This window comes from Phaethon aethereus (genome assembly GCF_964289735.1).
Source record: "Phaethon aethereus genome assembly, chromosome: 6".
Classification (NCBI taxonomy): domain Eukaryota; kingdom Metazoa; phylum Chordata; class Aves; order Phaethontiformes; family Phaethontidae; genus Phaethon; species Phaethon aethereus.
This window is the reverse complement of record NC_138580.1, coordinates 26,541,541-26,558,303: the sequence shown is the minus strand read 5'-3', so window position 1 is coordinate 26,558,303 and position 16,763 is coordinate 26,541,541. Positions and strand designations below refer to the sequence as shown.

Below are 16,763 nucleotides of genomic sequence, written 5' to 3'. Positions count from 1 at the left end.
GGAGAGCGTGGATGCAAAGTTTATTCGTATGCTTCTCTTAGTCATTTCTTGTTTTGTGTTAACAGAATATACTTTGAATTTGTAGGCATTGGGAGTTGGTGGATGTTCACAAAAGCAGAAATATATCATCTGTGCTGCCACAAACGGCTGAAAAAAGTTTTACCTGATACTAAATTAGAGTTCAGTGGTTCATGAACTTCACAGAGAGTTGATTGTCTCAGTCCATATTATGAGCATTCTTTCATTACTGCAGTAGTGAATTGCTATGTTTTTAGGCAATCATAAGTTTAAAAAAAGTAAATGGATGCCTGAAAAAATAACGCTTTTGTTCAAAAACATAGTTCTCCTAGCACTATTGTGATATATTAATGAGTCTGTGAGGAAAATGTGCTGCTACTATCCGTGCCGCTTTGGAAAAAAGTAGTAAGTGGTAGAATGAGAAGTGGAAGAAAATAGAGAACTAAGTACTACTATTGTGTCCCAGTCCTGTCTGGAAACACTTGTGTTCAGACTTTTTTAATCTCACCTGTTCTGTGCCAGATGTGGATTTTAGTTTTGAAATGGCTTGTAAGGGGCCCTTCGTTATCCATGTTTCTTCCATTTTATATGACTGTCTTGTATGTTTAATAATGCAGGTTACTATTTTTATGCATTTTATATTCGTTACTGGAATATTCTCTAGCAAGACTATTTTTTCTTTTTTGTTCCCTCTTAGAAATAAAGTAAAATGTTCTAGTATAGAACAGTGGTAGCCCTGAACTCTCTTCTCAATGTCGCTTAATCGATATTTTCTTGAATTTTTCAATTGATCTCATAAATATGGCAGTGAAGATGCTGAAAAAGCATTCATTCTGCCAGTTAATAGCACTTAAAAACTACATGCTATCCCTTGTGTACTTTATTCTGCATTTCCTTATGTATTTTTAAACAGATTCTGCAAGAATGTCCAGAGCAGCCTGAAGCTTTTAATGAAATGGATCAATTTGATGAGATTGAAGCAGTTGGGAAATCGCTGTTGGACAGACTAACAGTGCCTGTAGTTTATCCTGATGGGTATGCAAAATGCTTTTCTAATGCCTTCTGAATATGCTTTTGGTTAAGTTTCACAGTAGTCTCGTGTGCAGAAGAATCCTGAATGCTTACTGCTGAAATTAAAAAAGCAGTGTACTAATGCTCATTAGAAGTTATTTCCCATCTTTTCACAGAAAGCAGGCAGGTCCAATCTCACTTTCCACAGACAATGTGTCCACCTCTTCAAAGCAGTGACTTTTTCACACTCAGTAATTATTAGATTTGTGCAGTCTTTACACCAGCAAAGTATGTAGAAGTAGCAGAAGAATGACCAGTCCCAATATCTTCTCCATGGAAAAAGGTATCAGATTAGAATTATGGTATTTTGATTAATTTATTTGCAATTTCGTCTATCTGAAGTCTTAAGCCAGTACATTGAAGATAAATTCACATTTGATTTATTCAGCAAATAAAACAGTACTTTCCTCATGAACTATTCATACTAATTTAAAATTGGTGGCTGTCTTGAGCTACAAGATTGAATTTGGTATCTCAGCCATTATAAAACTCAATTCTCTGTGTTCAGTAGAATACACTTGTGCATTCTGATGCTGAGCTTGTAGTTAATTTCTTCTACCTGAGTATAACCAAGCCTTGGAACTAGTCTCTGGGTGTGTAGGATCCCATGCCATAATGGGTGAGATCTGAAATCAATATTTTGAATTAGAGGCTGAAACCTTATGAGATGGTATCAGGCAACTGCATTATGGGTTACTTGAAGTCAATCTGAGAAATACAGCTACAGGAAGCTGGTCATGAAAATTAATTTCCTGTCATCTTATTTCCAAAATGTCACACTCCCATGCAGTATAGTTTCCTTCAGGAAGGAGTGCTACCCATGATGATGGACCAAGGCCTGATCTAGTAGTGATTTTTACTGCTCTTTCAGTAGTGTATTTGAAAATAGTGGAGGATTTTATAGCTGTGAGGGAAAAACAAACAAACCCCAAGAAGTGTTATGTTTGTTGAAGTATTTTGGTGACGCGGTAAAAGTAGCAACTGTTATTTATTCTTAAAATGGATGTAATTTGCAGATAGACTATTAAAGTAAAAACAAACATTGGAACCTGGGAAAGCTCCCCGTGAAAGACGATGCTTGCCGCAGTCTGAGGTTTGCATCCTAACACAATGCTCCTATAACTATAGGTATAGCTGACTGACTGAATCGTGAACGTTATTTCTGACCCGCCTGGCATTTCAGCAGAGTTCTGAGTGTCCCCCTTCTCAAAAGTGGGTTTTTAGCTGTTCTAAATCCCAGGATCCCCTGCTCGTTGGCCCTAGGCATTCTGTTTTTGAAGCATTTTACAAACAATTTGCAAAGGGTTCACTCATTAGTAGAAATGGTTTAAGTAACATAGGAACACACAAAATGTCATAAAATGCTTGGAGGAGTCTTCATCAGTCTCTTCACCACTTTGGACTTTTTTTCAGCATCTTCTTGAAGTCCAGGTCATTGTTCCTGTCCTGCTCCTGGCTTCTAATCTGCGTCAGGGAAAACATCTCTCGGTGCTGTGATCCCGTGTGCGGTTGTGCAGTCTGCTGCCTTTGGAGTTCCCTAGTCAAACTAGTCTACTCCTCTGTGAAACAACTTTTCTGTCTGCTTACGCCTGTCCCCCTACTCTGTCCAAAGTCCTCTGTCCTACCACCATTTCCAAAGTCTTCAACCTCTGTCCTTTGTAATTAGATTTGATACCTGTTCTTCTGAAACATGTATTCTGTTCAAACCCTCCTTCTGCTGACAGCTTGGTTAGTGGTTCCCCTAATGTTTCAGCTGTTCTTTTGTTGTATTTGAATGGGAGAAATCAACTTGCACAGCCATGTGTTCTTTTCAGTTTGAGAGGTAGATGACATAATTTGACAGTATGTGGCTGACTTGACATACAGAGTTCTTCAATAATGCAGCAATCATATAGCCTCAGAATTCATGTATAAGTAGATTTCCTTGATTGTTGTAGTACTCAAAACTGCCAGACGGACTTAGGGAGTAGCAAGAGAAGGGAGGCAAAAAATAGTGTTAGGAAGTATCTAGTTGCACTTAGAACACACCCTGCTGTTGAGAGAGTCGTTTGGGTATAAAAGGGTCATTTAGTACTTGTAATAATTACGTCAAGATCTGCTACCAAGTCTCATCAATGAGTCTCCAAAGCCTTTTAAAGGTGACCTTTAAATTTCAAAAGGAAAAAGTGCCAATTTTTCTTATCTGCCTTGTGTTTTCTAATGCCATTCACGTACAGCCTTATTTTTCACTGATAACTTTTTTGTGGTATGTTTTTTCTTTTAGGACTGAGCAGTACTTTGGGAGCCCAAGTGATATGGCTTCTGCAGCAGAACACATTAGAGAGAAGATGAAGCTAGTTAGCCTGAAAAAGCAGCAGCTGAGACATCCAGAAGCCACTACCCCAGAGAGCTAATACTGACCCTTGTCTATGAATTCATAATAGGACTTCAGTTTGTAATCCAGCATGTTGTTTGCATATTACAGAATTTGGCATAATATATTAAAACGCATTTCACAGCTGTTAAGTCTCATCTTTTTTTCAAAGTAAATGTTCTCAGCATCTTAAAACTGTACATCTGTCAAGCCATAATTACTTAACATGCTATGAAACCATAGATTCCAAGTATCTTATGAAAAGGAACTGTAAACTTTGCACTGAAATTTGCTGTAAAGCTTTACCTGACCTGTCAGCTGCTTCTTAGTTAAACAGCTGATGCAAGCTTTGAATGGTGCTAATGAAAGTGTTAGGAGTTCCGTATTATGAAATGGTAGTTCTTTGCTTCCCCCGATGCCCAGGTGATGTAGTAATTTTAGACTGTAGGTAAAGTTCCTGCAGTGTAGCCAGTGGTGATCCTATAATTTTAATTTTAAATACTTAAAAAAAAAAAAAAAAAATCCTTTTTATTGTGCCAGTATGCAACCTGCCCATCAAATCTTTGATATATCAAATTCATAAAACAGATGTTTTCCTATTTGTATTGATAATGTATTAAAAGCTGTTTGTGCTTAATAAAAGTCATCTTTTTAAAGTCTAATATAAATTTGTTCTGGTTTGTATTCCCAAATGTCATTTGTGTTGTAATTTTGTGATAAATGGTAGTAAAAGTTATCACTCCGGCAATATATTTACAAAGTCTGTATAATTTTTCTTGGGGAATACTCTTTAACATACTGTAGGTATAACAGGCACCACTCTTGAACTGTCATTAACAGGAGCGAGAGTCTGTTATATTTTTCTTACTTTCTGATAGCAGTACTTATGCACATACTACCTTTTGTGTAAGTCAGTGTTACATTAGTAATAGTTTTGTTCCCATGTAAGACTGGTACACATCTCTTGTGCCTTATTGCTAAGTCTTGTTTCCCTTTGAATGGAGAATCTTGAATAATGAGAGTATCCCTGGTAGTACCTTTGAGGTTAAAGTTTTTCGTCTAATGAAAAATGATTAACAGGAAGTTCATAAACAACTTAAAACCATGAGATCAGTAATAAAATGAAATTTATTGAGAGGGGAATTGGATTGAAACGAAGTCATCTGTGTGCATAATTTGGTTAACTTCTTACTCTTCAGGATTTAATCTTGATAAATTCAATATTATATTTACTGGAAGACGGTGTGGTATCTCACCACTTTAGAATACTGTGTGTGGAACAGCTGCAGGTTTAAGTACCTTATCTTGTTATCGCACTATACTTTGCTTATGGTAAATATAATGCTCTCTCCCTGCAGGTGTTGTTATTACTCTTCAGGTTTTCTTGATGGATCTGTCATTCAAATATTATATTTACTTATGTGTCTCAGTTTTTCCACATTTTCTCCAGAGGAAAGTGATGTGCCAAATAAAGCAATTTCTCTATAAAAAATAGTAATTCAAAATTAACAGCTTCTCTAACTTTAGTGATAAAGGTTTTTTTTTTTCTCTCAGGGTATTTTGGCAGAGGAAATTAAATTTTTTTGTTGTTGTTGCATTTGATGCAATGGTACAATATTACATGAATACTAGTTTAAGCCCAACTGAAGTTTCACAAACCTTATTTATAAAGAGACTTTTTCAATATAATCTTTCAAAGTTTGATTTAGTTGTTCAATTCCATCTGAAAAAGCTGCTGTTACTATGCCTAATATTTGGATGAGAGAAATTTATTTAGCAAGAACCCAAACATGAAAAATCTACATATATTTAATACGAAGTGCAAACACAAAAGTAAATTAAGATATAGACATTAATAAGCACTGCATCTCCAATTCTGCAGGATTTGTTTGTAAATTGAATCTACTTACAGTAAATAATGGTCTGCAGTATAAAATCATCTTAAAATACTAGTTTGCAGTAAGCACACGTTACAAACGTGAAGATTATTTGCGGGTTTTTGGTTACATTTTTTTTATTCTATTTTTACTGTTTAGGGGCTCAGTAACGCATGCAAAACCAGGCAGCATCCGAAGCTCCTAACTCTGTGTGACAGCTGCGTGCACAACGTGGAGCTGCTGACCATCCACCCGAGTAACCCCGACGTTAATTTTGGCTCAGCGTATGAAGTTCCATCTTGAGGTTTTTCTGATCTGTGGTCCAGCATTCCTAGAGGCCTGCGGGTTCTGACTTTCACCCTGTTGTGTCTAATGGAGCCTCTGCTATAACCCCTTGGGCTATGCCAGCTTTCGGTCTTTCTCTCTGCTCCCTGCCCCTTCCTCTCTGGAATCCCTTGCCTTTAGGAAAATCGAGTGGCTGGTACGGTGCTATTTGCTACAGCTTTGCCCACTTTCTATGTATCGGGAATGATGGCCGTAGTTTTCTAGGTCGTGTTGCATGAGTCTGCCAGATATTTCTGATTCCTCCCTGTGAACTCTGAGACTTCCTATCCCAGTGGAAGAATGGAATAAGCACCGTCTGTTAAGAATACTGTTGAATGCAAGAGGGACATTTTTGTGCTGGTCTTCTCCTCGTCCATCTACCATCTGTGGCTGTACTTGTTACTGAACCTCTAGAAATGTGCAACCCTTAAGAGCATCCAAAGTCAACGAGCTATATAGAGGCGTGCTGAAAGGCAAAACTGCTCAAGTAATTGGTTGTTACTTGTCTGAGCTTGCAGTAGTGGCGGCTCTACCTGTGGCTCTTGCTCTGCACTTCTTGGTAGCAAAAACGATTCAAATAATGGAGTTCCGAAATATGCAAATATGCTTGTTTTTTTAATGAATCACTTGCAGTGAGGGACACAGTGCTACATGTAAGGTGGGGAGATACCGATAGAACAGGGAAGGATTGATTGTAAGGATTGTAGCTATTGTACTCCTACGTATATTATGGCTAATGACTTGGAAGTGAGGCAGCCAACCCCATTCCATGGTAATGAAATCAGTAACAAGAATTTGGAAGTTCCCGTTAGCCAAGTTGGGATGTTTTTGATATGTTTCGATATATGTAAGTATTTTGTTAGTCTTTCTGTTACGATAATCCTGAGTGTGTGTTTTGTGACAGCAGCACTGGGAAGGTGATCAACTCAGTAGTGTCATCCATTTTTAGTAGGGCATCAGCTGGATAGACTGGCAGTCACATACAATGCTTATGCCTATAAGCTCTTTTAACTGTGAAAGGTGTGTGGGCATTTATATCAGTCTCCATAAAAATATTTGATTCTGTTTACTGCTTAACTTTGTTTTGTGATTAGTAGGACTAATGGGGTTAGGTTTTTTCCTTGGAAAAAACAGGTTTGGACCATGGAGACTTGTATAGCTTGTGTCACTGACTTAAGTGTTCAGGTAGAGTTACTCTGGAGGTACAGCAGTGGATGGAGATGGGTTGTGTGCAGTGGGATTGTTTGGTACTTCTTAGGCCGTCATGCTGGCCTAAGAATATCAATGCCGGCTGACAAAAAGATAGCGGGAAGATTTTTCCATCCCAGTTAAAAAAAAGTGTCAGTAGGTCATGATCACAAGGAGAGTTTGTCACGGGCTTTCAACAACAGTAATGATATGTAATGATGTTTTCTTAACCCCCAGTTTCCTGAATTCTTTCTACAGGATACTTTTAATTTGTAGAAGGAGATGATTAGTAAGGAGGAGGAAAGGAAGCTTTTGGAGCTACGGATGAAATTCTGTAATAGCATGTTACACGAGCTCTGGAGCTACAATGCTGAGAATCGGGGATGAAAGCAAAGATTCAGTGATTCATAACTTCGGAAGTCTATCCTTCATATCCCTCCAGACTCTTGCAACAGTGAAAAGCTATAAAAACGCTTAGTTATGTTAGACTTCTGTTCCAGTTTAAAGAAAATAATCAAAGGCTTGGTCTAAGCATACGGGATATCAACCCATACATATGTAATAGCTGCAAAAGCACCTGAATTTGAACTGCAGGACCAAAAATTGTTCAAGTATCTGGAACTTCCATAACATCATTCCAACAAAGTAATCAATTCATGATCCCTTTGGAGAGATATCTGCTGTCTCTTTCAGATTTGTGGAAAAGTGACATACTCTGAAATAAGACAAAGGCAAATGGTCAAGCAGTTATATTACTTCTGGTTCCAACTTGCACAGTTATTTTGAATCTCAGTAGATGGAGTCTTTTCTGTAGTGCGTCATTTCCAGAATATCCTAATATGTAACGGTGCAGGCTATTGCAGAGTTACTTCTGGGGAATCAAAATCAGAAGCTGGAAGAACACAATGGGCTATCATTTTAAAGCCATTGATTCCCACATTCATCCCACTTTTGTTTTCTCCACTTATATGGTCCCATCATTATAGTACTGATGCCTGTCACAACTGCATCTTAACTGAAAATTCTATTAACAATTGACTAATTGCATGCCCTTTGCAAGCATATGGAGTCAGAGTTCTTCACGATATTTTTCATCTGATGGTTGGTGGAGGTAGCTTTGTTGTGGAGATTTACTGTGTGGAAATACAGGTAAGACTAAATAACCACACAAAAAATGACTTTGGTTTCCTGCTTCTTATGGGTCCCTTTTGTACAGATCTGCCAAACACATGGCAGTTTAGGACCATTATTCTGTGACTTCAAGGTTAATTTGGAACCTGAAGGTGAATCATGAAAGAAACTTGAGAGAACACCTCTGATTCTGTCAAATTGGGAGACAGCATATTAATCAAATATCGAAGATACTCATCAAAAATAGATGCTTGTGTGACTGTAAAAATTTTAGTTATGCTAATACAAGAATGTATAGAGATGACATTAAAAAATTTAGTATATGTAAAGCACTAATTACACGCTTAAGCTCAAAACAGCAATAAAAATGAAGGCAACAGCTTTCTCTTTTTCTGTTAGAGCTGAGCTCAGCTTACATAGGTCTCTATTACAGCAAAGATTATGGGAATATAATATAGAGACAAGAGGAAGGCTGAGTCAGGATATAAATACCTCTTCTCAAACAAAAACAAAAAAACCAAAACCAAAACACTTTCCGAACATTTCAAACATGCTAAGGAAATAGGTTGGAAAACATTAAAAATCAGAGTGAAAATTCAATTTTTTTATTTAACTTCTTTTGGAAAAGTTCAGATAATTTTCCAGATACTAGCTATATTTACAGTTCATAAGCCGGAAAGCAAAGAGCTAGACTAACATTTTAAACTTCTGAAGTACAAAGAAAAGCCAAGGAAACTTTAATTGGTCTTCAGTTTACAATTTTGTAGTATCTTAAGAGAACGTTGTTAAGTGGAAACAACTAGTTGCGTTAGCAAGAGTTGTGCAGATAATTTACTGTGGTAATGAGCAGAAATGGCAACATAATGATTTTTATTGCAGATAAACCACAGGTTTTTAAATAATGCTGGGGTTTTTTCAGTTTAATGACAGCATTGAGACATCAAATGCACTGTGACTGCCTAATGCTACAGGAAAAACTACCTTTTTGTGCACAAGTAACTAGTACACAGTGTGCTTAAATGTAATTGTTAAGCATGGGGGGTTTTATATTTCTACAATCTTAAATATATATTTTACATATTGGCAAGTTTAGCTGTTCCACAAACAGCTAGCCATCGATTACTGTCAGACACCACCGATGCAAGCTCCTGTCGGGAAACCTCTAATGCACATTGGATTTGTACGTAAAAGGGACATACCAATGCTGTGTAAGATACCCTATTGATTTATTAAGCTCAAACATCTGCGCTTAAAATGTCTGAGTAGACCCACTGTAACTACCCCGAGTTTCTGATGCTCAGTATGTAACAGCCTTTCTTTGAGAAGGCTGATTTAGTCACAGGTTATCTGTCAAACTTCTACAGAAAACCATGCCACTGACTGCACGTGTCCAAGATGAACTTGTATGACTGCTTTGCACAGCCAGCTAAAACATGGTGTCTATTCACGACTGTATAAATACGCTTAGCTCTTCTGAGGATCCTGACATTACATATCCCAATCTTGACTACTGTCGCTGGCAGAAGGCAACACATATCTCAAGTAGATTAGAAAATAATGAAAAGGAGGTCTCATGGTAGCTGTGGGTCCCAGAACAAAGAAAGATGCGTGGGCAGTTCGCTGTAGATTTGCATTTCATGTAGAATGAGGCCGCAACAGCTCGAGGTAGAAGAATCCTGAGACTTCTGTGAAGTCCTGAGAATCACTGGCTCTACTGGAATGGATTTAAATGCTCCCCACACAATACACTTACAGGTTGGGCCTTAAAAACTTTGAGCCCCTTCCTAGATCTTACACCAAACATTAATTCTATCATCTATAGGCTACAGAAATAAAATGGAGTGTGAAGCTTAGCTTAGCTGTAGTAACTGCCTCTCAGAGGAACTGATGGAAGACCTGTTACTTGAGATGTTTTATATCGGAACAAAGCATGAACAAATACAAAACCCCCTGATTTTTATTGGTTACAGTTCTCCATTTTGGCAGAAGCAGTCAATGTTTCATTTCAGTGGTGTAATTTTCAGACACGATTCACTGTGTTGTGCTTGGTTTGCACTATATGGGTTGCCATCTCAGTTTTGGGGCTTCTGTCTCCTATGTTCATTTTCCCAGCAAGAGTGGCAGATGCAGGGTGAGTGACAGCACGCTCCCACTGTCATTGCTGACTTTCCAGGCATGCCTGGATTGCTCATCATCCCCATGCTTCACAGGATCAGAGGTTGCAGAGTTCCAGTGGGCTGGAGAGCTCCAGTAGGATGTTTCTCTCAAGTACTATACCAGGATTTTTTTTTTTTTAAAGTCTTGGCAAAGTGATAAGTGTCTTCTGACCTTCCATCTTCCTCTTAAGGTTTTTAGACTACTCGGAGAATAGCTTTCATGGTGTCTGAACCATTTCCACAGGCAAGTATACAGCATGGTTACTTGATATTTATTATGATTGTGTGATGTGAGTCTGACTTTTAGAGGCTTGGGAACAAGCCATATTCTAAACTGGTACTAAGTGCAGACTGTTCTCTTTCCGAACCCTTGTATGCAGCTCTGCATGCCTCTATTGGGTGATAGATAACGGCAAGCTAGTCTCAGCGGGGTGAAGATTGTACAGTGTATTCAACACATTTGACTGCTACTCCACATATCTGTGGTGATGATGTGAACGTGATGCCCCACTGTCTGCTTTATATCGCTCACTACCTCTCAGAATGTGGCCTTCCTCCTCTCCAAGACAAATGTATCCAAAGAAACACAGTAATGTGGTCAACTGTAGCCAGGGGTTTTATTAATGCTTTGCTTGAAACAGCATCAAAAGGCTGCAGCGTGCCACATGCTCAATGAGCCTTGTAAGGTTTTTATTTCCACCCATCATATATGGCCAATTTGTTGAGTAGCTGCCATTTCCAGGCATCATTTCATGGTGCATTACCTTCGCAGAACCAGTTATTCATGAAGAAGCCAGGGCATTTGCTCCTGGAGGTGACAGAAATGTGAACTATTGGAATTCTTTTTGCTATTCAGTTAGCTGTTACCTCTTCTGCAGGTATTGCTTTGTCCTCTGGACCTTATCAGAGGGATGTCCATGTGCCTACCACTAAACCGTCTTCTCTGCTAACAATTTTGTCAAAGACTTGGCAAGTGATCCAACAGACGTTTTAAAGAGTTCCTTCATTGTTTACAAAGAAGAATTTACTTTCAGGATGAAACGGTTGCTACTGCCTGTGTGTGTTGGGAGGGGATGACAGCCGCATTCCCTGCCTCACAGGGTGGCTAGGAAGGAAACCTCATTAATATTTGGGAGTGGGTGAGATGTTAGTCATGGAAGTCGCACACACGGAGGATATGAAAAGCACAGCTCAAATAATTTTCATCTTGGAACACTGAGGTGATGGGTTTTTTCTTATATATGGTAGTGAGACCTGAAGAGCGGTAGTCAGCAAAAAGAAAGGAGGGAAAACCAAGGAAGTATAATAAACCCATTTGATTAATTTGAGGTTTTAATTTATGATGAAAATATCTATAAAAATAATGTGGTGTCAATAGGTGGGCTGTAAGGATGTTTGGGAAGATCAAGCTCATTCTTTGAAGACAGGTAATCAAACACCCTGAAAACAGAAGAAATGTTAACACAGTGAGGAAGAATAACTTTGGAGAAAAGGGTTTAATTGCAGAATATTTACTAAATAGAGGATCAAGTGTGGGGGGAAAAAAAAAATCTGTGAAGCCCATGAAGTACTTTTCCATGCTATTTTTTTTTAATGCCTGGAACACTGAAAGCAAGGTTCTAAACCATAGTTCCTGCAGATCCTGCTGCATTGACAAGGGATGACTTAAGGTACATCATCTCTGCCTTCCAAAAGGACTTGTAATGAAAGGATCACAGAGGACTCCTCAAAAGTTTCTATTAATTTAGGCCAAGTTCTGGGATTCTTCATTGCCTTTTAATCTTTCACCTCTCTCCTGGAACTGCTTATGTTGGATTCAGGCTCTGCGAGCTAAAAAATGGAGGCAGTGAAATAGTTTAATAGTTTAAAATAGTTTACTTTTTAAACTTTATTTAGCTAAAGAGATAGAAAGCCCACAGTAATTGTATAACTGGAAAAAAAAAAAATCTAAATCTAATATTCCATCTTGCAACTTAAAGAAATCTTAAATAATCATCTTTAAATCTGAAGAGTATTGCATATTGCATGATTTTAAAGAACCAGTACAAAAATATGAAACATTAAGGATTTTCAAATATGTTAGCATTATTATTATTATTTTAAATTTTCTTGATATACAACCCTTTCACCTCAGGGACGGGATGCCTCAAGATGACACCCTATGGTCATTTGCAGATTAGAGGCTAGGAACAGACTGGAGCAAAACCTACTGTACAGCCAGTGACGCCATGATATCTTCTGTAAATCTTCTGTAAAAATGTCAGTGTATTTTTAATGTGACCAGTCAAGACCTTAATTCGAAGGTTATTTTTCATTACCTGAATTTTACCTCAGCACTCTAGCGATGTTATTGTTGCCAGTGAGGATGGAGTACTGTTCTCGGGCCATAAAGTTCAGGCAAATTAATGTCATGTCTGAGAGTGCTTGAGGCAGAGTCCTGCAGGATACGTTCTAATACTGAAATCGTGTTAAGGTTAAAAAAAATAAAATAAAATAAACTTTGTGCAATTTTTAAAATGTAAGAAGTTTACAGTTGTGCTTGATTTGATATTTCCTTTCCCCCCTCTCCCCCAAAGCCATTCCATATAGAGGGTCCCCACTGCAGCTTTGTCTCTGACTGCAGATTTCAACCATAGTGCTTGCCTGCCTTTTGCCTCCACACTGTGAGGAAGATCACAGGAGATTATACCAGAAAATCTTGTATCCACCCTATCATTAAACTTCAATTTGTATCCTTTTCCAGGTGATTATTGTCCTGGGCAAACCTCTTTTCAAGTGTGAAATTTAAGCTGATTAAGCAATGGGGATCCTTAATGAAAGCAGCTGACTGCGGAGCTCACTAGAGGACTGGTAGTTCAGAACAAAAGAAATTGGAAAAAGTGGTCAAAAATAAATTATTACACAATTCACAGGAAAATACTTTTGTCCTGGTAAAAGGACACAGGACTTGTTACTGGACGCTCTGTGATGGATAAAGCTCTTGGAAAAGATACATTTGAGCAACTGGTTTATTTGCATGACCAGCACTGATGCTGATGGCCTGCAGTAAATGCCCATCTGTGAACGGGTCACAGCTAGAACCTGTGCATTGCAGGTCTAACACCGACAGCAAGGTCACAGGTGGTCAATTTAGCGATTTGTTTTGCAGCAATACTGCAGTTTTAAAATGAAATCCTGACTGTGTCCGTTCACTACATATTAGCAGAGTGCTGTTTTATTACAATTGAAATTGTCTTTTCTCCCATTTTACACTATTTTACCGTGGTGAGAACTACATCTTCTGCCTCCTGCTGAATTTCATGAGAAGGAAGCTGAGGTCCTGAGATGGCTGATCATTAATCTGTGTGGTGGAAGAACCATAAGCTGCTTGGAGCAGACAGCAGAACGAGTCAGTGGCTCTCCTGAGAGTTTGCCGCTTTCATGGCTGCTGTTGCGCATGAGAGAGAAGGGATGCCGTGTCAAAGTCAAGGGAGTTGAAAGCAGTGTTCTTGAAGACTTGAAACAACAATTGCACCTTGGGTGCAGCATTGCAGCCTGTATAAAGAGCCTGAAGAGACTATCAGATTGGACTGCCAAAGCGGGCTCTCAGATCCTGGGATGACAATGAGGGAGACTCCAAAGGAGCGTGCGCTCTCCAGAGCTGGTCCAGTGTCCTTGTCCCTGGAATCTGTAGTCAAATCCAACACGGACATGCTGACAGACCAGTTCTTGTTTTTCCCAACTACAGCCAGGTAAAGATACTTATTTTCCTATACGTATCTCTGGGGGAAGGGAGGCTTCTGGTGATACTACAACACTGGGTGCAGTGGTGTGAAAAAGTGACGCTTATCTCTGGCTTGACAGCATGTGCTGCTACGATTTTGAAATCGATTCCTTCAGGACCTTGAGCTGTGACAGAAATCTTCCTGTAGCAGCGCTCTGCACAGCACTTGCCCAGGTCCCGCACTGTGTGGGATACCCAATCCTGGTGCCCGAGTGAGCCAAATGTGCGTAACACCAAGATAACACAGCTCTCTGTTACTTATGGTCCTGGTCCATGGACTATTATTTGTCCTCTCATGGGAAAGGGCATAAGAACAACTTTGTTTCTGGCATATTTGTATGTGGAGAAGGCGTCATTTCTGGAACTGTAGAGGTCCAGCTGTGAGGACACCCTGGAGCAGGAAACATGCACAAAAGCGACTGATGGCCCATCATGAGGTTGGAAGAGCATTGTCGCTCCCCGAGTAGTGTTTCAAACCAAAGCTGAAGCCTGTGTGAAAAAAGTGAGAACATTTAATCTCTCCTTTCTGCTGTCACTTCGTCCCCAAGGAAACAGCTGCAGGCTCTCACCCCTATTCTGTCCACCCCAGCAGCAGCAAGCAGGCATAGATGGCATCTTTTCAGTAACCAAGACCTACGGAGCCAGTGGAAACCCTCAGAAGAAGGGAGGAAAAAAAAAAACACTCTTCAGGTTCTGGAGGAAGAAATCACAACCATGAGCTAAGACACAGGTAAGGTGATGCTGTCCTCAGGATGATATGATCTCACCAGCCTGCACTCAGTTTCCTAAGCCCAGAGCTTCTTTGCATGATAGACCGCAAGAAAAGCCACTTCAGTAGAAAGGTGTAGCAGAAAAAGCACTTTGCTTCTGTTTTTCCTCAAAAGATGTCCACTAGGATAGGCATACATTCATTCAAGATGATCTCCCCACAGGATTAAGTCTACTGCTCCCCTCTGTGGTCTCCTGCAGTACACATGGCCATGCAGACAGCTCAGTCATTGTGGTGTCACTTGGGAGCAGTATGAAGAACAGTGATACATATAAAGCATCGGCACCAAGTTTCTGTCCACGGAATCTCTCCTGTTGCACTGAACCACCCACTACTGCAGACAGCAGCATGCAGATCAAATGAAGTCTGAGCACCCAGGTCCAGACTAAGGACCAAATCGCCTATTCCTGGTGACTGTATAGCAGCAGGAGTTTTTGTTACGGATGGCAAACAATGGCTCTGAAGCATGTAAGTCCATCTTAACTGCTCTTCAGTTAATGTTGAAAGAGTATTAAGGGGGGGGGGGAGGGCTTTTTTTTAATTATAGGCAATGCTTCCTGAATTTATGTGGCACTTGAGTTCTGAAGTGTTACACGCCATCCCGTGTAGACTGGGAACAGAGAAGGAGCACCCTCCCACCCTGTAGTCCCAGCCCAGTTACGGTGGGTGTCAGCAGCGAGCGCACTTCTACCGAGCAACCCAGCTCCAGGCAAGTGGGCGAGGGGGATGGGGAAAGATCTCAATACTTCCTGGCTTTTAACCTCTAAGTATTTCACACCATTCAGCACTGACGTGAAAGGGAGAGGCAGGACCTGGTACCTGCTTGCTCTTCGAGGTACCGTGGGCTGGAAGAGGGAAATACCTGACCAGAACATACAGAGGAATGCTCAGCAGTGTGAGCCTTCGGGTAGCAGAGTTATACAAGATGGAGTTATCTTTTCAAACCAAAACAGAGCACTGCTATTTATAACTCCACTGATAAATGACTTTTTAAAAGGCATTCTGAAGCCTTGTAGTTCTTTAACACTTAAAATTCACCTCCCCTGCTGAATTTTCCTTTTCTGGATAAACTCTCCCTGGTATCAGATGTCTAAAGTAATGTGCTAGTAGAAGTGTGGCTGTGTAACATAATTCCGTACTTGTCCTAAATTTAGCTTTCTGAAATTTGTGTCCATTTAAATCCACTCTTCTAAACAATAGCAACAATAGCAACAATATGGCTTTAATGTTTTGGTGTGGTTAGTATGATTATATCTATTTAATTAGTCTCCTGTTAAACGAATGATTCATGCTGGTCTTTTTGCATTGTGGTTGACTGATTGCTTTTGGTAAGATTGAATAGAGATGTTTCACTCTTAAAAAATGGTCCTAAGAACCCGGTTACACTGATTTAACTGTCTCTTAAAACAGTCTGTGTAACTTTTAACTGATGTTTTTATTTCACGAGTTTAATCTGTATTCGTGTATAAACATTGAAAATAATTAAAGGGAAACAGTCTTTTAATATAGCTAAATTGTAAACGTAAGTTAAACACAGAAATCAGTGACACGGGGCAAAACTGTTGTAGTTACCTTATTAGTGGGACAGTTTGCAGCTGCCTTGAGACTTTCAATGTAGGTTAAAATCTGCGTCTTAATCTTCCTTCTTTACAGGGAGAAAGCGTAGCCTGTCTGACATCTATATTTGGCGCAGAGTGCATACTCCACTGTGCTAACACACCACATCAGGAAGGAATTTCAAATGCTCACAAGGAATTCAGTAACAAAAGTCCTACTGGCTTTCCTTACATGCATGGGCGAGGGAACATAGTAATCTCGTGTAATAAACTGTTCTCTTTCTGCTGCTGGAGTCTGAACAATGGACTAAAGAACTATTCAACGCCTCGTCATTCTCCTGACAGAGCTGAATACACCGGGCCGCCGTCTTCTCTGCTGACAAGCTTGCAGCTGGGCTGACCAGTGTACGTGCCACCTGTGAGCTGGTAAAACTACTGCACTTCTGCGTTCATCAGAGTACAGCTCGCTGGGCTGCGTAGCCTTCCTTTTGGACAACACCCGGTCAGACAGAAGCGTTGAGCTTCCCCGGGGGTGCTGACGGGGTAAGTCCACTCTC

The 16,763-nt window shown here is 39.8% G+C and overlaps 1 protein-coding gene across 1 annotated transcript in view; it reads left to right on the top strand.

Moving 5' to 3' along the window:
• Window positions 1-3,492, top strand: part of SESTD1 (SEC14 and spectrin domain containing 1) — a 53,778-nt gene extending 50,286 nt beyond the window's left edge. The window contains exons 16-17 of the mRNA XM_082001410.1: window positions 932-1,053; window positions 3,353-3,492. Coding sequence (XP_081857536.1) covers window positions 932-1,053; window positions 3,353-3,482 — 252 coding nt within the window. The 3' untranslated portion in view covers window positions 3,483-3,492. The remainder of the gene's footprint in view (window positions 1-931; window positions 1,054-3,352) is intronic.
• Window positions 3,493-16,763: the final 13,271 nt, after the last annotated feature.